The sequence below is a fragment of the Misgurnus anguillicaudatus genome, chromosome 10 (genome assembly GCF_027580225.2).
Source record: "Misgurnus anguillicaudatus chromosome 10, ASM2758022v2, whole genome shotgun sequence".
In the NCBI taxonomy this organism is placed as follows: Eukaryota; Metazoa; Chordata; class Actinopteri; order Cypriniformes; family Cobitidae; genus Misgurnus; species Misgurnus anguillicaudatus.
This window is the reverse complement of record NC_073346.2, coordinates 27,051,499-27,074,222: the sequence shown is the minus strand read 5'-3', so window position 1 is coordinate 27,074,222 and position 22,724 is coordinate 27,051,499. Positions and strand designations below refer to the sequence as shown.

At 37.1% G+C, this 22,724-nt stretch overlaps 1 protein-coding gene across 2 annotated transcripts in view; it reads left to right on the top strand.

The window, feature by feature from the left end:
* Nucleotides 1-22,724, top strand: part of me1 (malic enzyme 1, NADP(+)-dependent, cytosolic) — a 99,585-nt gene that overhangs the window by 68,581 nt on the left and 8,280 nt on the right. For both annotated transcript variants that reach the window (XM_055210465.2, XM_073872276.1), the window contains exons 6-12: nucleotides 3,917-4,020; nucleotides 15,151-15,260; nucleotides 16,053-16,150; nucleotides 17,080-17,193; nucleotides 19,515-19,620; nucleotides 19,873-20,015; nucleotides 20,093-20,266. In XM_055210465.2, the coding sequence (XP_055066440.2) occupies nucleotides 3,917-4,020; nucleotides 15,151-15,260; nucleotides 16,053-16,150; nucleotides 17,080-17,193; nucleotides 19,515-19,620; nucleotides 19,873-20,015; nucleotides 20,093-20,266 (849 nt within the window). The remainder of the gene's footprint in view (nucleotides 1-3,916; nucleotides 4,021-15,150; nucleotides 15,261-16,052; nucleotides 16,151-17,079; nucleotides 17,194-19,514; nucleotides 19,621-19,872; nucleotides 20,016-20,092; nucleotides 20,267-22,724) is intronic.

The window sequence follows — 22,724 nt, the reverse complement described above, 5'->3', positions numbered from 1 at the left end:
AATTCCTCATCAGAAAGTTGTAACATCCCTGATGCCTCAAAATTTTGATTATTTAGCGTTTTAAAGGTTTAGTTTTAAGGTTGGCCAGTTCTTTTCCTTTGCGACAGTGCTGCGGCGCTTGTGGCCTCTAGGGGCGCTAGGCGTGCACTGAAAAAAATGATTCATTGAATTTAATAAATTTTTTTAAGGTAAGTGGTTGTAATCAATTTATTTAAGCTACATTTAAACAAAGTTTTATATTTTATTTTACGTTATTAATCTTTTTTGTTTAAATGTAGCTTAAATAAATTGATTGCAACCACTTACATTAAAAAAATTGATTAAATTCAATGAATCATTTTTTTTCAGTGTACCTCGATTATCCACTAGATGATCTTACTCAATTTATAAAAAACTGAAGCAAACTCTGTGTATGTTTTGATAATCATTCTGAATCTGATCAAAATTCCTTCACAAAAAAGCAATTATTTCGGCTTTTTGCTTTTTTTTTTTTTTTTAAGAAAAATACCCATATTTAAGAGTTTATGCGCAGAGAAAAAATATAGATAGGATTAAACTTTTTTTTTTTTCGTTTTTTGTTTGTTTATTGTTTGTTTGAAAGCAGAGGGTCTGTTCTTTCATTTGATATATTTGTATGTTTATATATTTTTAGAAGAAAACTTTCCTGGAAGGCATTTTGTAAAACTTTTGTGAAAATCACAAAAAAAATGTTGACGGGGAATGAGTTAAATCAAGATTATGGTTGTGTGAGGGCAAGATCTGACAAAAAGGTGCTGATCAGAATTTTTTTTATTTAAACATTTTGGCGACCATTGGATTTAAAAACTAGGTTGTTGCTTTATTTCTCTTTAATAAAGAGATTCTGCTTTAATAATAACTACTTTTAGTAGTTATTGGTTTGTGTTTCAATAGATTTAGGGCTATTTTTCATCATTTTGATCCAGGTAATTTACGGTCAGAGTCAAATGATATAGAACGTTTTTGTCTCTATATGGGCTACAATTATCCCATAAATTCAGTATATGAGGCGTTTGTCTTGGCTCCACCCCTTGGAGGTAACTGACCATCATGTCATGATAGTATTGTACACTGAGGAGCAGTGTCAGTTTGACGTTTCTGCTTAAATCAAAGCCGTTCTCGCCCTGTATAATATATGGTCCTGAAAGAGGTTCTTTTATAGGACTCTTTAAAGAAGCCAGTCTCTAAGTATGCACTTTAAAGTGACACACAATAAATCAGCCTGCAGACATGAATACTTCACTCGCACTCTCATATCTGAGCTCTCCATTTCTTTTTACAGACTGATGATTTTGTCTACGCTCCTCAAACCAGACAGTGCTCCGTTTTAAAAGCACAATAGTCACGTAAAAGTACTGAGGAGAATGATCCAAAGACGTGCTGAAGGTGAAATATCTCCTTTAATAAAATTCCTTCATCTTTCAGGGTTTTTTTCAGCCTGCATGCCATTACACTTACACAGTGTTTCTATTGTATCGTGATCTTGCGTAGTTTTACAGGCCAGTCTGAAAGAACTCAATACTGACTCGGTTCTTCAGTTACAGTAATAACACAGGCCATTAAAAATAAATGAAAAGAGAAGCTGTGTATGTATGTATTTTGTAAATGTTGATGCTGTATATATAGTGCAAAAATATATGTCCAACATACAAAATGTCACGCTACTGCATAATGTGACTACAAAAAATTGTATTTTCATTTAAATTAAGCAGATAAAAAGTTCTTATGGATTATTATCATCTATGCAGAGTCGTTTGATGTTTTCAGTTTTTGAATGTTAAATCAGTAATATACCTGCTACCTCTTCCTTCCTCATTTAGTGCCACACAACTCTTTCCTCTTTGTCCCATTTCACATCACCAAAGCATTTCAGGCTCATATAATCTGAGTCGCACAATGTGAAGTCTAAGTGCAACTGAGACAGATGAAGGTGTCATGTATTTTTTATGGATTACTGGCACACAACAGCGATGAAGTGCCCAAAACAGATCTCTCTTTTTTCTCCTGTCATGCTTCTGTTTTTCCATAGCCTTCTAGCACTCGACAATGTCCGCAGATTCGTACGAGAGCGAAAGCTGCTTTGCTTTTGAATGCTGTTCAGTTGTTTTTCCTCACGTGTTGGCCTCTTTCTGTCTTGTTTTATGCATTTATGCATTTTTCTTTCCCTTGGTTTTTGCGTGGTTTCTTCCTAATGCATGCTGAAAGGCAAAAAGCACAAAGGATTGTGGGAGGTTTTCAGAAGCGGGGAACCCGATTACAATGTGTAATGTAATTAAAGCGGCGCTGTGCACATCATACAAGTTTTGACGTGGGCGTATTGTATGTTTGCTTCTTATTTTTACATGCATTGCAGTTTTTAAAGTCTATATTTATAATTAAAGGTTACAGTGTTGGGTAACGATAATGTTTGATATTATAAGGACATTATGATTTAACATTTTACGATAACATAAGTCAAGTCAAATTTAGATACAATGCTTCTACTGTATATATATAATAGAAATACTGTTTTGATAAATAACATAAAAGTATAACATATATTTTATAGTACTGGGAAAAGATTAATCGCGATTAATCGCATAAAAAAATAAAAGTGCTTTTTTGCTGTGTACTGTGTGTAATTATTATGTAAATTTAACCACACACACATACATGTATTCATTTCAGAATTTTTTTAAATTTATATATCATTTTTTATTTATTTATATATCATATAGAATATATAAAAATATAAATAATTATATATACACATGTAAATGTTTCTTAAATACATACATAAATGTGGGAGGTGGCAAGTGCTATGCGGTTGTCTGTTTGCAGGATGGCCGATGTTGATTGTGCATTTATCGAGAGAGTTACCGGTTTGTATTTAGTCACCTTACTATAGGGGGAAAATAAAGGCCGGGGTTCGATAAACGTCACGTGACTCAAAAGTGAAATGTGTATTTACAACTTACCAGGTTGCCCAATGTCCTCACTGACACTCTTCCAAGCGATGTCCTTTTTATTGCTGTCTCTATAGAAATAAGAACTTGTATAGCTCCGAGTGCGCATGGACAATAACAAGCCTTCATGCTGAATGAGTGACTCCAGGCGGGGCTGCCACCACAGCAGCAAGCAGGCTCCTGATTGGTTAACGTGGCGCGAAAATCCGGCAAAGTAAAAAAATTTCAACTCGTCAATTGCAAATTTGCGTCAAATGCACAAAAAGCACCATTCGCGTGTACCACGCCATTTGCTCAATTCGCGCCTTTTGCTCGAACTAGCCGCGCCGCTCCAAATGCCTTATCCGCGCCACGAGACCTCCAGACGCGCGTCAACGCGTCTTCACATTGACTTAACATTGAAATCACTCACGCTTGATGCCTCTGCCGCAGCTGGTGTAAACGCAGCATAAAGGATTTTGCAGTGGGATGTGAAAGCTTACACTGTAAACACTTAACGTTACATTTACACGGGGCGTAAGCATTAACGCTTCTCGTTTACTTTTAATGGTGATGTCATGCATTGCCGAACTGAATTCTGGATCCGTTAAGGTCGCATCACTGCCGTTGCTCGCGGCAGAAGTTAAACATTTCTCAACTTTTCAAGTGCCAACGTGTGCGTCAGCCAATCAGATCGCCTTATGCAAATAACCTTAGCAGAGCCAACCAATTACGTTTATGCAAGACTGGAAAACAGAGGAGCATGTGCTGCGACCATTGTTATTGGCTGTTGGCCAGGCTTCAAACCCACACTCCATCAAGCATTAATGCTTACGCCTCGTGTGAATGTACCGTTACTGTAAACATGTCATAGTGGTAATAATAAATCATCATGTCATGAAATGGCGTCCACTTGATAAAAAGTATTATATTTGGTTTAAATTAATTTCTTCTTTCTCACTCTCTTTCTGCAGGAGCTCCTTAAAGACCCTCTGTACATCGGTCTGAGACATAAAAGAATACGTGGACAGGCTTACGATGAACTGCTGGAGGAATTTATGAAGGCTGTGACAGACAGGTAAAGAACATCTACCAAGCCCTTCCGCCTCACACAGCAAACTTTTCCTCCAACAGACCACTGATGGAAATGCATAACTGAGCCGTTGCGTTGCAGGAATGTGGTGGAAAGCGCATGCCTCTAGGTTTGCGGGCTCGCGGACATCTCTTACCCCTGACTCCTGTGGCAGGAACCCGAACCGTATCACAGACTGCATGCCTCATAAGTTCTTCCCCACATATCCACATTGCACCGAGCCATGAAGTGATGTAATCCGGCCTCGAACTGTCCTCCACAGTCTAATGGCTCCGCGGTCCGATATTTAGAGTAGTTTATGGGTTTGTGCTTTTTCAAGAGCATTTATCTCTGAGGAAAGCAGTTTGGGCTAATTAGGGTTACTGACATTATCTGGTTTCTCTTTTTTGGCTAATAAGGAAAAGAATGAAGGAATGTTTTAAAGACCCTGGAAATCAGCTCGGAATCTACAGAATGTCCTTGCATCAAAACAACAGTTACAGTATAAAAATTAATCCAGTATTAATGTATACCGGAGTTTGCATTGTAGTACAGTTGAAATATCCTAGCACTAGCGCCATTCATTTTAAATTTAGGCTGCCATGATAGACTTCCCAACATGTTTAGTGCAGTTTTAAAAAAGAAACTTTACCTGTTTTAAATAGCAGATGCTATGTAGCAAATTACAGTCTATTTCAGAAGCTTTGGTGTGACTGGCTTTGATGGCGGCTGTCGTATGGTCCCAGTACCACACATGGCTCTATTTAAAGCAGAACTCAAAAACCCCAGTATCTGTTTTCCCTCCAGTTGGCTAGAATATCTCCATGATTCCATAATAACGGGGTGGACATGCAAACTTCAGGGAACAGCATCACTTTTCCCTAAAACTGCAGTGCTGGTGGAAAATGAAAGATTGTGGGTTGCTGACTGAAGAAATGATTACAGTTCTGGTACTTTTAATAAAACTCCTTATTATAAATTGCAGAACCTCATCAGTCAGATTTGTGAAAAAGAGTCGTCGAGTAGTTTAGCATATCCAACGAAGTGTTTGAAGAAGCTATGAAAAATACACCTTGATTCGCAATCCATCAGTGAACTGTGGGGAGCAGTAAATGGGAAACGTCTGGCTGTGTTTAAATACAGATTAATAACAGAGATGAATGGAGTCTGTGCAGTGTATCTGTGATAATTAGGATATGAAATAACATATAAAATAGACGAAGGGAATAAAGTAAATCATTACATTTTACAGCATATTTCTTTTCGTTGGTGTTTGGCCATCAGAACGAGCTTCCATTGAGTTGTACACAGTTAATGTGTTCGTACTGTATGTGTGAGACTAGACACAAATGATGAAAAATAATGACACCGTTCCCATCAGGCAACTTTCTTTCCTACAGTGACTTTTAAAAGAGAAACCAAAGCAGATACAGCAAAGTCACAGTTGGTCATTTTTGGCTAAATATAAACTCAGAACACTGAAAAAAGCTGCATTGCTTCTAACACTTTAACCTCTTTTATGGACTGTTTAATTCAAGAATCAATTTTCCTCAGGCTTTGTGGTGCTGAAATAGTCTGCGGGGGGTTGACTGAGCTTTCTGAGAACGGCTTGAAAAGTATCTCTCTTCTGTAGCCTGTGTGCAGAGGCACAATTCCCATGTCAAATTATTTCATTAGAGCTCATTGCTTTTCATTGAGCTGTAGCAGTGACGGTTTTCCCGCTATCGCTATGGTAACATGGGCCATCTCAGGGCAAACTGTGTAAAGGACAAGAGATGGAGGGGACAGTCATTGGCCTTTCTCACTTCCGAGTGGAATGACGTTGGCTGAAAGGCTTGGGTTCCTTAGGGAATGCTTCAGCTGGGGATTTTAATAGAAAGAGTAGCCTCTTGGGCCCCATGGGCCCCTTGGGAGCCTGCTTGAGCTGAAGAGTAACAGTGAGGGCAGAGGTACAGTTCTGTGTGTGTGTTTTTCTTTACAGAAAAACTAATTCCTGACTTTATCAGGACTTTGGTAAGGCCATCTGGTCGCTAATCACAAGTTGTGCTGCAACAGGACAACAGCTCAAAGCACAGGAGTAAATGGACTTTAAATTGCTTTAGCAGAACATAGCGTTTCTGAAATGGCCCAGAGTTTTCTGAACTTAAACTGATTAAGATTTTTGACCTCAAGGTTGTCCACCAGAGATCTTGAGCCGTAATATTGCCAAACTGAAACAATTTTCTAAAAATTTAAATTCACTTTAAAGGGACACTCCACTTTAAAAAATAAATAGGCTAATTTTCCAGCTCCCCTAGATTTAAACATTTGATTTTTACCATTTTGGAATCCATTCTCCGGGTCTAGCGGTACCACTTTTAGCATAGCTTAGCATAATCCATTAAATCTGATTAGACCATTAGCATCGTGCTCAAAAATGACCAAAGAGTTTCGATATTTTTCCTATTTAAAACTTGACTCTTCTGTAGTAACATTGTGTACTAAGACCGACGTAAAATTAAAAGTTGTGATTTTCTAGGCCGAATAATCTAGGCCGATTTTCTAGACGTAATAATCAAGGACTTTGCTGCAGTAACATGGCTGCAGCAGGTGCAATGATATTACGCAGTGCCCGAAAATAGTCCCCTGCTATTGAAAGTTACCAAGGGGACTATTTTTGGGGATTGCATAATATCATTGCGCCTCCTGCAGCCATGTTACTGCAGCAAAGTCCTTGATTATTACGCCAGTTTGAGAGTATAGTTCCTAGTCATATATGCCTTGAAAAGCGCAACTTTAAATTTTCCGTCTGTCTTAGTACACAATGTAACTACAGAAGAGTCAAGTTTTAAATAGGAAAAATATCGAAACTCTTTGGTCATTTTTTTAGGGTGATGCTAATGGTCTAATCCGATTCAATGGATTATGCTAAGCTATGCTAAAAGTGCTACCGCCGGACCCGGAGATCAGCTGAATGGATACCAAAACGATAATAATCAATAGGTTTAACTCTAGGGGAGCTGGAAAATGAGCCTATTTTCAAAAAGTGGAGTGTCCCTTTAATGCTTTAGTTTAACAATACAATGCGAAGAATTACTTTCAGAATTACTTCCTGTACTGCACCAGTGTGAATCGTAGGCGCTTAATTAAAAGAGACTTTTGCCTGCTCTATTGTTTGAGCAAACAGTTTACCTCCGTAGGAAACCACCCCTCAAGTAATAAATCATTCCTGAATGAACGAGGGGCACAAAGGGATTGTTGTATTGTGTTGTGATGGCGTTGAGATTACTTTAGCAGTCTGCATTCGCCACATTCTCTCAGGAGTGATGGAGTTGGGTTTATGTCCGAAGATCATTTGGACAGATGAAAATCTGTTGTGGCTTCCATATAATTTGCTGGCTAGAATCCTCATCATCTCCGTGTCTGAATAGATTTAGAATTTGTGAGATATTTCAGCATTCATCCTCTAATATCATGCTAGACATAGTTTTAACGTGTCTCCATGAAATGATATGCCTATAAGGAGTTGGCTGTGCATTAGATTTTTGACTTGCAGCATAACGTCTGGTCCAGAAGCTGATCTTTTCAGCACGCTAGTTCTTTTTCAGAAGCACTCTGGTATTTTTCAACACAATAGCATATTGATTAAAAACTCTTAAAGGTATGGTTAAAGGAATGGGTGTTCAGAGCAATATGTATGCATGTGCAATGTATATCAGATGTACAAGTGAACCAATTGTTTACAGATGCTGTGCGTGTGTATTAATATCAAGCATGAAAAACAAAGACTTTGTTAAAGGGTGTAATAGGACCCCTTTACTGTAGTAAATGCATAAATGCTGAAAAGATGCATTATTGGGTCGCCTCTGCTGACCAACACATTCATGCTGTGTTCCAGACTATTCAGATTTAGGATATTTCCCACCTCAAAACTGGAAATAACATCTGAATTAAGTTAAAAGTATTTAAGGTGCATTCATGCCATTTTACTGTTATTACCATAAGATTTTAGCGACTGCTGCAACACTTTAAAAAGTAAAAAAAAATACTTCAATTGGTAACACCTAAGTTAAATTTTTTACTTAAAGGGGACATTTTTAAGACTTTGTTAAGATGTCAAATAAGTCTTTCGGTCCCCAGAGTACGTATGTGAAGTTTTAGATCAAACTATATAGATTAGTTAAAGGAACAGTATGTAAGATATTTATATCAATTAATCATAAATCATTTTATGATTTGAAATCATTTTCATTTCAAATACTTATATCACTGACAACAGTGGTCCGGCCAGGATATTGTCATTTAAAAAGTGGAGTTGCAGCCCTCAACTGATGTTTATGTTGTGTATTGGCCACCATTTGTGTGATTGCAGTACCAGTTTTAGCCACAAGTTTTGTGATTGCAGTACCAGTTTTGGCCACAATCCTACATACTGTTCCTTTAATGTAACATGTTCAAATTGCCACTTTGTAGTTGTGAGCAAAAATGTACTGTTTTTGGGCGTGTCCTTTAAAATGCAAATGAGCTGATCTCTGCACTAAATGGCAGTGCCGTGGTTGGATAGTGCAGATTAAGGGGCGGTATTATTCCCTTCTGACATCACAAGGGGAGCCAAATTTCAATTACCCATTTTTACATGCTTGCAGGGAATGGATTACCAAAACGTAGTTATTGGGTTGTTCTTTACACATTTTCTAGGTTGATAAAAACACTGAGGATCCAATTATAGCACTTAAAGGGATACTTCACCGATTTAGCATTCAGCTTTGTATCAGTAGAAACCCGTCAGTATTTTTGAATGATCGTGATTCCCTTCCTCATGTCCCCCTGAAAGGAGAGATATCTGTATTTTGGTTCTAGAAAAAAGTCTTCCGATGACGCAAAATTATGATTTTTGCGTTATCTGAGGACTTTTTGGCCAGAGGCAAAGACTACAGACAGTAGTAGGATTTATTTACGCATGTTTTTAACCCGCCCAGAGGGGTTGGACTGCCGAGTCCATTCGAAAAAGTATGAATCAAAACGAGAGTCAGCCATCTTTAATCTTCGCTAAGGCTCTCTCTTTTCAGCAGTAAACATTTATAACCAACATGATCTCACAAAGTTCCGTGGGATAGTCACGGAATTTTGTGCTAATTTTTCCGTGGCATTCTCACGGATCTCCGCATTTTTTTGTGGCCCTGCTACGGACTTTCTTTTTATCGCTCCTACTCGAGCGATATTGCTTAGGTAACCATAGCAACGTAGGTTTACCTTGTCATTGCTGCTGTTGATATGGATTTTACAGGGAAGCTTTTTAAAAGTCTCTTTACTTCTAAGGTTCAAGCAGCAGGGGAGACTGATAGAAACTTTCTGTTGATACATTAGTGCTCTCATTTGCAGAATTATGCGTGTGCGGTGCTACCAGACCTGATTGCGACCACTTTAGTCAATGTTTATACAGCCGCGGACTTCCCAGAAGCGGCTCATTAAGAAATGCGTCTATATTTGGCGCGCACCGCGTCCAAATCGCAGTTCAAATACAAAATTAAAGTAAAAATGAACATGCTGCATACAGCACCCAGAAACAGACATACGAACGCTATTTTACCCGCTTTTTCCTGTGTGGATGCTGGTCGCGCGCATTGGTCGAAAATAAAAAAATTTAAATAACACAGTCTATTTTTGAAAAGCATTGTTGTAACGCGCGCATTACTAAGACTGTAACGAGTAAAATATTACCAAAAATTTTTCAGTAATGCGTTATATTACTGCGTTACAGCAAAAACGAATATATTACTGTAATGTATTATATTTTGTAATGCGTTACTCTCAACACTGATTATAAAGTGAGCAATTTGTTTGTTTTTCACGTCTGTCAGCTGAGCTATGATTGTTATATTTACATCTATAAACCGTCAAAACCGGCAAATGATGTAAACTTACTACTTGTCCTTTCCTGGTTTTGACTGTACATCCCGTTACAAAGCAACTTAACATGGAAAAAGTCAGATTTTCATGATATCTCCCCTTTAAAGTATTTTTTACTTAAACATATTAGTTGAAAGAACTTTATATTTTTAGGTGTTACCAATTGAAGTGTTTTTTAAGTTTTTCACTTTTTACAGTGAACCTCATGCAGAAACACTTCCAGTATTGTTACTTGACAGACTAGCAGAAGCATTGAAATGTAAGTTAATGTTGTAATTATATATTTTACAGCTGCCAACAGTATTCTTTGACACTGATTAATTTTGGTGTTGTTACTGTTGCTACAGAAATGCCTTTTTTGTTTTTTTGTTTGTTTGTTTTCGTTTGCTTTTCCACTTAAAATTTTTACTTGAAGTGAGAACATGTAAGTTTAATTGTTTATTTTTTAGGTATTAAAGTATTTTAGGTCTTTTTTTTACCAAATTAAGTAATATTTTACGTTAATCCAACTAACATTAAAAGAGCGCCATTTCAGACATTATTTTCAGGTTGAGGTGGGAAATATCCTAAATCTGAGCATAACAGGTGTATCTTAACCACAAGTGCTGAAAAGTTAAACGTATAAAAAATGTGCAGGTTTGTTCAGAAAGCTTTTTCAAAATGCTTCCCTATTCTCACTAAAGCGATAAACTGTCCAGTGATGAACTGCCTGCTTATTTCTTTTTTAACACAGAATGAGTTTTTTTCACACTTATGTTTATAAAAGCCTCTTTCCAATAGCACAGCTGCCCCTGAGCACCAAGTTGATTTAACATTGCCTTGAAGAGCTTTTCTCAACACACCAAACCACTTCTGTCTGGAGGTAAGGGCAGATGAAGAGAGAGAATGAGAGTCTGTTTGGTGCCTGCTGGTCTCTCTGACCTTGGGCGTGTCTGGCATTGTCTGGTTCGGTTCTTGCTGCATGGGGAGAACCAGTGGAGCTGATCTCCGGCCAGCTCTTTGGTTGAGCTGTACAGCAGAGGCAGAGGTGTGTTAAAGACCATTGGGCCAGGCACCAGAGAAAGTCAACAGGCTTTGGTGAAAATGGGAATTAAGAACACAGTGAACCAATGTATTGCTGGCTAATGTGTGGACACAACTATTCAAACCCGTGAGAACTAACTCTATTGAAGAGTAAGCAAATGCAGATTTTTCTTGTTATTATACTTTGATGCTGCTCATAGGCCAGGCCGTGAGGTTATGATCTCATTCATCTTTTTAAGAGTATGCTGTCTTTATGACTCACTTTCTCTACCCCTTATTTATATCCGTCAAGTTCTCCTCCAAATCCACGGGTAATTACTCTGTCAGTCTTGCTGGATTCCCACCTCACCTCTCCCAACAGAGATGTCAGAGTTTAGACTACAGTTTGATTAGGAAGACAGATCTGAGAGCGGTCTCAGGGTGGAGGCTTTTGAAAACCTGTAGAAAACCTTATGCCGCGACTTGGTTAACTCGGTTAACCTTGTTGCCTTAAGAGGGTGCTGCAAGTCTCTGAACACACTGAACAGTTTATGGTGTTTTTTTTTTCTGGCTACCACTTATATTGAGATCCTAGGGTTAAGGAGTGCTCAGCTTTGCTTTTTTTAGTGTTTAACTGATTTAATTTAAAGTATAATGGGTGCTGTTTGGGAAAAAAGATTTTTGGTCTTAGATAAGAAACTGCAGAAGAATTAAATAGCTGAAGTGGTTTGTTCAGAAACTAGAGCAGTCTGTTATCAATGTATTACAGGCCTGTTTTACTGGGAACCTGTGGCCTATTTTGAATGTTTGATGGACTGTCTGAGGTTGGCAGTACACTAGCAAGAAATATGTAGATACTAGGCAGACATACGAGGAAATTATGGATCACGTGTATAATACCTAATAATATTGCCTATTCACATAATTCACTAAATAAAAAGTTTTAACTTTCTTGCTTGTGGAAAAAGCTTCTTAGGACAAATTAAAGGTACATTGTGTAACTTTTAGAAGGATCTTTTGACAGCAGTGCAATATAATATACATAACTATATTATTAGTGGTGTATTAAAACCTGACAAAAAGAACTATATTGTTTAATTACCTTAAAATTAGATGTTTTATTTACATACACCGTGACTCCCCTCACATGGAAGTCGTCACATCCCTAAACTGTTAGAGCGCATTTTGTCACTACGTTGTCTCAGACGATGACATGTTTGTCCTGTGGCGGCTACCGTAGCTTTGTATTTTAAAAGGGAATGGTGAGCTATATGGAATAAACTATTGGTTGCGATTCACAATCTCACCAGTAGATGCCGCAAAAAACCTACACAGTGCACCTTTAATGCGAAAGTTACAAACCGTTTTGTGTTTATCAAATATAACACTGGATTGCAGAACTTGTTCTGTAGCTTTTTTGACAAAGTATATAAAGAGTTTGGTTCTAAATTGCAATAAATCCATTTTGACTAATTTCGGTAAAATCGTGTTTTCTATACCAAGAAATTGACAAGATGAAAACCACTATTTTCAAACTTTCACATAGCATCTTTAGGTTATAATAACATAAAAAATTCTAATTCATTATTTGATTTTCAAAGATTTATTATAAAAACTTATTTTTTTCTGCAAAATGCAATAAATCTATTGAATCAATATAGAAATGTGCATTTATCTTTGCCATGTTTTATTCATTTAGTTGACTAGTGGTATGCACTGATTAAACAAATAAACATTAATGGCATAAATCAAAACACTTACTTTGTCATATTAAGAACACTGTTATTGCTGCTGTCATCCTTGGGACGTCGTCGCTGAACTTTTTTGACAGCGATCAGCTGTAAAATGTTTTGGTCCTGCTTGATTTTAGTTGACTTCAAGTAAAATAATGGAAAGTTATATATAAGATCCCCTGGGGTCAATGTGTTAGCATGACAGAAGCTTGATGCTGTAGGGAGAACAACCAACGACAGCATTTTTCCTTCGCCTGATTTTTCCTTCTTTCCGCCACAGAAAACCAGGTTTATCAATGCCATCAAAAGTATTATTTTGTTTTCATTTGTTTGTTGATCACGAAGTACAAAGTAGATGAGGAAAACTAGGATTCTGTGTGTATTCAAAGCACCACCCTTATTGTTTACAATGCATGGAATGGTGCGCTGTGATTGGTTAAGCAGATTTATTGCATTCTGCAGAGGAGGAAGCCTGGCGTTTATCGCATTTTGGGAAAAAGGGAGAAAAGATGACAGAATAACACGGCGGATGTTGGATTTTGCGTAAAATTTAAGAATTTACTTTTTAATATTGACCTGATACAATACTGAATTTGGTAGTAACTAATAAAAAAGGTGTTTATCGCCTTTATGGACTTGACCCATATTTCTCAAAAGAGATCATGTTCAATATCCTAAAGATCTTGTAAAATTGCATACATTCGATGTATAAGACGAGGGACACTAAAAGAAAGAGAGAGAAATGCATCAAGAAACAACTGTCAAGTTTGATGCATTGTGTTTGTGTGATGTGTAAAACTGCTGATGACTCTTCTGCTTTGAGTTTAATGGCATACCTTTGCAGTAGCATATTGCAGTGTCAACATATCCTGTTTCCTATTTCTGGGTGTCTTTTACTTCTGATATTGTATCAGTAGCTGATGGCAATCTCTGGCCTTTCCTTTCCATAGGGAAATCAATAGTGGATCTATCTATCTCTGTTCTGCTGACTGAAAATATTGCAGAGGGTTTGTAAGTTATCATTGTACTAAACTACCTTTGTCGCCATTCAGTCTTTTTCGTTTCCAGTGGCCCCCAAATTATTAAACATTTAAAGTGTCGTCAGCAAAGTTTCTGTACATGAAAGAAATGAATAATATTTAACTTGCATGAGATGAAGACACCTTTTCTTGAACTACGTAGCTTAGGTGCTGTTTTAGATAATGTACATGTAGAATGACCACAGGTGTAGTTCATCACAGTAGTATTGTTACTGCACTGTTCCCCAAATCGCATAGGCAGAGTTTATTGGGGGCACTGCCCCCAGACCAGAGCCAATTATGATTTTTGTAATAGGTACACTCTCAGAAAAAAACGGACAAAAGTTGTCACTGGGACAGAACCCTTTCAAAAAATGTACACCCTTGTACCCAAAAAGTGCATATTAGTACTTCAAAGGTACATATTAGCAGTTCAAAGATGCATATTTGTACCTAAATGGCACATATTAGGACTTTTTTTAAAGGGTACTGCCCCAGTGACAGCTTTGTACCTTTAATTTTGACAGTGTAGACAGTAACTTAAGGCTAAATAGTTTTTTAAATTGTAAAAAAAACAATGAACAACTCTCTCGGTAATTTCAAAGTATTGCAGTACCCTTGTTTGCTGGCAGGTGCCCCCCAAGCACGTTTTTAGTTCACTGGGGCAAATATCGACCACAGTTACTTCTCATTATCTACAGGTAATTGATCACATGAGAGATTAACTTTCTTTCTGTCCATTGACTATTAAGATTGGCTGGAAAAATCAATAAGAAAATAATAATGTTTTAGAGAAGGTGATAAAAGCCCTTTGAATACCCGGTACTACCCCGCATGTACTGAACTGAGGAGCAGTTAAATGGCCCCCTCTGCAGGCTGAAGAAAAGTGCAGTTAACATTTACATTTTATCAATTCAGCACATACTTCAAACTAAAGTGAATTACAGTCCATTCAACATTCACCATTTACATTAGCAGAGTTACAGTTTAATTTATCATTTAAAATGCAAAAAACAACTTTAAGCTTTTCAGAAACATTAGCTGTCCAAACTAAAAACAACTTGTACTTATAGATCTTAAAATACATCGGTGCCCTTTGTTTTGCCTCAAAATGCACACAGGTAATGTTTTTAGTAAGACATGTTTGTTAAAACTACTTATTTTTCCTAATTAAACTAAGGCCTGGTCCTGGATAAAGCTAATCCCTGTCCGGGAAACCGCCACATAAAGGTTGCTGCACTCTTAAAATGTCTGGATTATTTTTAATCCATAATGAGTATATATTGGACAGAACACACAGCTGAGTTAAAATCGACTGGGTTATTAACCCATGGTTGCATAACAACAACCCAACATTAGGTCATTTTTAACCCAGCACGTGCTCTGTCCAATATTTACCCATTATGGGTTAAAAATAACCCAGCTATTTTTTTTGTGTGTGTGTATTTGATTTATTAATAAAATAAATATGTGGATGTTTTTGTTATACACAGGTATGGGATGAACTGCCTAATCCAGTTTGAGGACTTTGCCAACGTCAACGCCTTCCGTCTTCTAAACAAATACAGAAACAAGTACCTCACGTTCAATGATGACATACAAGGTGCGAACATGATGGACACATATACACTTCAATCGTCTTCATTTTACAAATTACACAACACCCACAGTAAATTCAGTATAACTGAGACTCAGTGTTGTGCTAATGGAGATCCCATTACCACATCATTAGTCAGTATGAATGAAGCTCTGGATGTAGGTGATTTATGTGAAATAACATTGCTAAAGTAGTCTTATTATACCTGATTACGGAATTCAGGGATTTTTAAAAGAAACATTTTAAGTAACCAAACATCAATCAAACTACCTCTCGAACTGATTCGATTGCAGATGGTATTATGGCTCCAGGCTGGGTGCTTAGATTGTCATGTTGAGATAATTTTGTTATTTTGTACTGTAAGTGATCAAATCAGACCTGTCTAATCAGTAGTATCCGGTAAATGTTAAGCGGTTGCTATAGTAATGATGTGAGCATCAGCGCATTGACAAGACACAAACAAATCTCATACAAATGAAAGCAGCTGTTTTAATACAGTAAACAATACATGTGTTGTCACGTGTTTGGGATCATTTGCATGCTTTTAGGATGTGTCTGGGATCATATGCATGGGATTTTACACCTTTCTTGCTGTTCAGACTTAAAAATAGCTAAATATATTTCAGTCTACTAAACCAAACTTTGGAAATTTGATGCCTTAACAAATCCATATAGCTGAAGTCTCTAATCAGTTATTCTTAATTTAGCAAATTGCAAACCAAAACAACTACCACTTTACCTAAAAAGTTAGATCATAAAAACCTATGACAGAAATGTATTTGTGTTTGCCTCCTACAGGTACTGCTGCAGTGGCCGTGGCCGGACTGCTGGCTGCCCTTCGCATTACCAAGAGCAAAATGTCAGACCATACAATTGTGTTTCAAGGTGCTGGAGAGGTGTGTGTGCTTGTTACACATGTGCAAATTGTGTTTCGGCATTACAGTGTTTAAAAAACCCATAATGATTACTAACAACGCTGCTAACAACAGACCAGGGGCCTCATTTATAAAGCTTTCCACAAAACAGGGCTGGAAACGTGCGTACGCCAGTTCCTCCGCAAAGGTTGTGATCTATAAAAAAACAAACTTGATGGGAGAATGGGCTTGCAGGGTGGGATCTGAGAATGATTCATGTACGCACACTTGCAGGTGATTTTTGATTTATAAAGAGAACATTTAAGTATTTTTTGGCATATGCCATTCCTGGCTTTTGTGCATACGTTTTTAGTAAGGATCCTACGCACAGTTTTATAAATGAGACCCCAGGACGTCAGTTTTCCATTTTAAACAAGGGAGTTTAATTGATCTCTACAGAGCAGTTGTTTTGTAACTAAACTTTGTAGAGCTGGACCATACTGTACAAATAAACCGTAATACTTGAAAGGTAAATAAATATTTATATAGACACCCAGCACAAAGGCACAAATAATTATTTTGTATAGGAATAAAACAACAAGTATTTACTAATTTAACACTCGGTTGAATTCTCTATTTTTTATGTTCTTCAAACAAACGTTTTTATAGAAGCGTAGTGAAGTTCACACAAGTTTGGCCTGTTCAGATGACTGAATGTATATATTTGTGACCTTGTCTGTGCAATCCAAGATAAAGTCTTATAATCCTGATATGAGATTATGAGCATTAAAATTTGATTTCAATCTATAATTTCACTATTTTTACCTTACTCAGTCAATATTAAAGATATCAAGGTTATTTTTCACACAGTCTTCTTTACACTATGAAGGACGATTTTAGATTAACAGTATATCACACAGTTTTCAAATATTGGATTTTCAAATGACATATTGGCTTTTTCATGTTATCAGGCTGCAATGGGCATAGCTGACCTCATCGTCATGGCGATGGAGAAGGAGGGGCTTCCTCAAGAGCAGTGTTTGAAAAAGATCTGGATGGTGGACTCTAAAGGACTTATCGTGAAGGTTAGATTATATCAGAGTATTTCAGATCATGTTAACATTCACCCGAACCTTATTTTGTTTGTTTGGGAATTTTTACTCGCATTGACGGTTTCAGCAGTACATTACTGGGATGGGTTAAATTCAGAGATCACATTTCGAGTATGCGTTCCAATCTTGACAAACATGTCACTTTCATAGACGTATCACGGTACACTCTAAAAATGGCTGGGTTATTTTTGACCCATAATGGGTAAATATTGGACAGAATACATGCTGGGTTAAAAATTGACCCAATACTTGGGTCAATTTTTAACCCAGCATGTATTCTGTCCAATATTCACCCATTATGGGTCAAAAATAACCCAGCCATTTTTAGAGTGTACACACCTTCCTCCCATAAACTAACAATTTTGCGCAAAGGTAAAATGGTGATGGAGAAGGTCTGTGATCTCTGTCATTTTTCATGCTACCGCTCATCTTCATTGCACTGCAGCCTGGAGCTAAATCCCCAACATCTCGACAAGCATCTTACATGAGAAACTGCTACACAGTCACCATCTGGATTAGCAGCTCTAAGCATGAAAATATATGAATCAAACTTGAAACTTGAAAGCATCTGTGAAAGGACGTGATTGAGTTACATAATGTGTTGTTTCTTCAGCTCATGAAAACAGAGGAAATATTGCATGCGCTCTTTTATTTTTTTAATATTACATTTGGTATCGTTTCTTTCGACCTTTATTTTTTATTAAGTACTATTGACATATACTCTAGTTCAGTGGTCTACAACATGGTGCCCCCACCAGGTTGCCCGCACAGAGTCTGTGAGGTGCCCGCCAAAGCACATTCTATTAATAACTTCAATTGTAATATTTATTTATTTCATATTTTTTATATTAGCTTGTTTTTTATGTATGTTAACATTTTAACAATGATAAAACATCAACAAGTAAAATAAAATAAGTAAAACAATTTTTTTTTAAATAAAGTAGCCATCCAGATTGTTTTATCTATTGTGGTAGCCCTTGCTCACAAAAAGGTTGGAAACCCCTGCTCTAGGTAAATAATTTTGAAGTACAATGGATTTGTGCTTTAATTATTTAAAGGCGGAGTCCACGATGTTTGAAAAACGCTTTGGAAAAGGAGACGGGACGACTACCAAAACACACTTATAGCCAATCAGCAGTAAGGAGCGTGTCTACTAACCGACATCCTTGCCAGGTTGCGTATATGTGGGGCGGGTCTATCAACAGAAGGTCCAGATTCTATTGGGATAGGGGCGTGTTTGTTTAGGTGATTTCAAATATCAACATTGGCTTTCAAACATCGTGGACTCAGCCTTTAAAAGCAAAAAAGTATAAGTAACATAAAGGGCCCTATTTTAACGATCTAAGCGCATTGTCTAAAGCGCACAGCGCAACGTCTAAATGGGCGTGTCCGAATCCACTTTTGCTAATTTAACGACGGGAAAAATGGTTTGTGAGGTAGCATTTAAAAAAAACATTTAAAAACCGATGCATTTGTTTAAAGCAAAGCATTTATTTACTTACCAGGCTGCAGGAGAAGCAGCACTTTGTGCCTTAACATCTCATAATCGGTCCTCATTTATGTCCAAGAGACTCAATAATAATCTTTTACATTCAATCCTTTAATTTTTCATATTTAAAAGCGTTTTTGTGCTGCTGCGCATTCATGTAATGTGCCGCGTTGTCGTCCCGTTTATAGGCGCGTATTACTAATGCGCTCTTTAAATAACAAAAAAACATATTGCGCCATTGACTTTAGACTTTAGACCAGGTTTTGTTGGTCAATGGCGTAGTCTATTTTAGTTACCTTAAAATAGCAACGCGCCAACAATGTGCCTGAACACACCTTGTTTTCAGACCAGAAAGCCCATGGGTGCAAAAGGGGGCGCAAATGCATTTGCTATTTAAACAACGTGGCGCTAAACGTGAAAATGATAATTGCGCAGGGTGGAAACTAGCAAAAAACACTTGCGTCGCGCATTGCGCTGCATTGCGCGGGTGTGTAAGATAGAGCCCAAAGAGTAAAAAACAAGTGCAGGATGCAAACCTTTTCTTGAAATAGCTTAATTTTTCTTTCCAATTATTAAAAATTCTGTTCCCAAAGTAATTTGAACCTGATAGTTGAACTGTGTCTCTTTAAACAATAATGAGTTTGTTGTGTAATGCAATCACTGTAAATTTAAGGCACTTGTATGATGCTTTTTCTTGCTTACAACTATCTGAAGTATTAAACAATCAGTTCTCTGTCTGATATGTGCAGTATGACTTGCATACATTGATAATCCCAATTTGTCTTCCCCTCTTTATCTCCTACAGGGTCGTGATAACCTCACCCATGAGAAAGAGAGGTTTGCCCATGAACATGCACAAATGAGGAAGCTTGAGGATGTTGTGAAGGAACTGAAGCCTACTGCTATAATTGGTATATAAAAATATACTGTACTGTATATACTGCATATTGCGTAGTAATTCTGGGTCTGTACTGTGTGAAGTCCACACTTAAAGTGGTAAACGTCTGCATCATGCTGATACTTACAATGAACATAAATAGTAGAATATGGAGCAAACAAATGAAATGTCCTGCTGTGTTAAAGCGAGGAGGTGGAAATCGAACTCGGGTTTGATAACAGTGCTAAAATCTACAAGTACCATATCTCTCCATTTATCTCCTCAGGGGTGGCGGCCATCACGGGGGCTTTTACTGAGGAGATCATTAAAACTATGGCAAACATTAACAAGAGACCAATTATCTTCGCTCTGAGCAACCCCACCAGCAAAGCCGAATGTACTGCTGAGCAGTGTTACACACTTACAGAGGTAATTTTAGAGGTGTTTATTTGTGTGAGAAAGTAAAAAGGTTGTTTTTTATGTACAGTTTGTATTTTACATTTCAGGGCAGGGGTATATTTGCTAGCGGGAGTCCTTTTGATCCTGTTACCCTTCCAGATGGCCGAAAGTTCTACCCTGGTCAGGGCAACAATGCCTATGTGTTTCCTGGAGTGGGGTTGGGGGTCACCGCTTGTGCTATGAGACATATTCCTGAGGATATTTTCCTTGTTACGGCTGAGGTGATACAGTAAAATCCTTTTATATTTCTACTAATCTCTCTTTAAGTCTTTATAGCCACCTGCTTCATATGAGGAATTGTATACTGTAGCTCAGCGTTTGCTCCTTCATAACTTAGATTTAATGGAGTTAATGTTTTTTGACATATCGAGTAAATGAGGCATTTGCTGATATATCATGAAAGTATAAAGCTGTAAAGTTGATGTGGAAAGCAAAGCTCAGATACTTAGGTCTAATATGAATTTGATGAGAAATCTTTCAGTTTTTAAAACTGTTAAAAACACGATTGCAGACTTTGGTATTTTGTCAGATATGAGAGGTTTGTGACGTCTTTTTTCAACAGTAAAGAGAAAGAAGATTAGTGGGCTCTGTATCTCAAAAGACTTATTTTGCTCACTATCATAGATTTTTGTTAAGCAGAAAGAGCTAATATATCATACCTGACTCATCTGTCTTATAGGTCATTCTATTATTTTGTTTATTTGTGATCCTTGACCACCAATCAAGTCATAAGGGTATTTTTTATTGATTACATCATCTGAAAGCTGAATTAAAGGATTAGTCAATTTTATAAAAAAAAAATCCAGATAATTTATTCACCACCATGTCATCCAAAATGTTGATGTCTTTTTTTGTTCAGTTGAGAAGAGATTATGGTTTTTGAGGAAAAAATTCCAGGATTTTCCTCATTTTGGTGGACTTTAGTGGACCCCAGCTCTTAGCAGTTTTAATGCAGTTTAAAATTGCAGTTTCGAACGACTCTAAACGATCCCAAACGAGTCATAAGGGTCTTATCTGGTGAAACGATTGTCAAGTTTGGCAAGAAAAATAAAAAATATGTCCTTTTAAAACCACAACTTCTCGTCTTCCTCCGGTTGTGTGACGCACCAGCGCGACCTCACGGAATTGCGTAATGCCGTGAAAAGGTCACGTGTAACATGTGAAACGCACATTTGTGGACGATTTTAAACAATAAACTGACACAAAGACATTAACTAGTATCATTCGACATACAACAACGTCGGAACGGTCCTCTTTCTCCACACTTGTAAACACTGGGGCGTAGTTTCGCATACGTCATCTGTGACCTCTTGACGTCATGGCGTATCGCGTGGGGTCGCGCTGGCTCGTCAACCGACCGGAGAAAGACGAGAAGTTCTGGTTTAAAAGTGCATATTATTTTATATATTTTCCAAAAATTGCTAGATAAGACCCTTATGCCTCGTTTGAGATCGTTTAGATTCCTCTTGAAACTGCAATTTTAAACTGCATTAAAACTGTTGGGGTCCATTAAAGTCCATTAAAATGAGAAAAATCCTGGAATGTTTTCCTCAAAAAACATAATTTCTTTTCGACTGAACAAAGAAAGACATCAACATTTTGGATGACATGGTGGTGAGTAAATTATCTGGATTTATTTTAAGAAAATAAACTAATCCTTTAATAGGCTTTTTATTTATGTATTTTTAAGATAGGACAATATTTAGGCGATAATATATTTTATCGCATAAATATTTAGGTTAAAAAAAGAGAGAATCGGCTTTAAAGTTGTCCAAATGAAAGTCCTTAGCAACACATATTAATATTAAATGATACATTTTTATATATCTACAGTAGGAAATTTACAAAATATCTTTATGAAACATTATCTTTACTTAACCTGTTATACTGGCATCCCTATTTTTGAGCATTTTCTGAAAAACAACAAGCCCAAACTAAAACGGCTGCAGCTCTTTAACTCCATGGTCTATATTTATAATTCTGGCCTTGTTTGAAACTAGACACTTGACATATCTTGCCCAAAAGGCATAACAACTCAGATAGGTATAGGAACAGAGGTAAAATATACATGAAATGACTTGAAATGTATGAATTGTCATGTCAAACATCTGGGGACACCATATAGGTAAACTGAATGTCTGACCATGTTGTGGTTTAATTTGAATCCTTGTAATCGTTTCATGATTGGTTTCTACCCCTGTCCATCCAAACTTTGCTGGCTTTGCATTGGCTGGCATCGTTTTGGCATAAATCAGTCAAAGGCTGATGTGCGCTAAAGACACCTCGCTTACCCAATGTGCGCTTCCAGGACATTTTAAGTTCTTAAACCTTATCTGATTGGACAAATGATTTGTCTGAAATGATCAGAACCATAGGACAAGATATATATATATATATATATATATATATATATATATATATATATATATATATATATATATATATAAGTACAGAGATTCATAATAATATGCGGTCCGTCTGCATTTCATTTAATCCTTTTGACTCCAGTGTATTAATGGCAAAAACAAGCTCAGAACATGAATTTTGAATGTTTTAGCTTTCAAATAATGCAAAGTTTATGATTGTTGATTGAATATTTGAAACAAAGTAAAGAAACCCATAGATACACCCCTAGGGCCCGCCCACGGCCAGTGTGGGTTACAGTTTTTCTCTATTGGT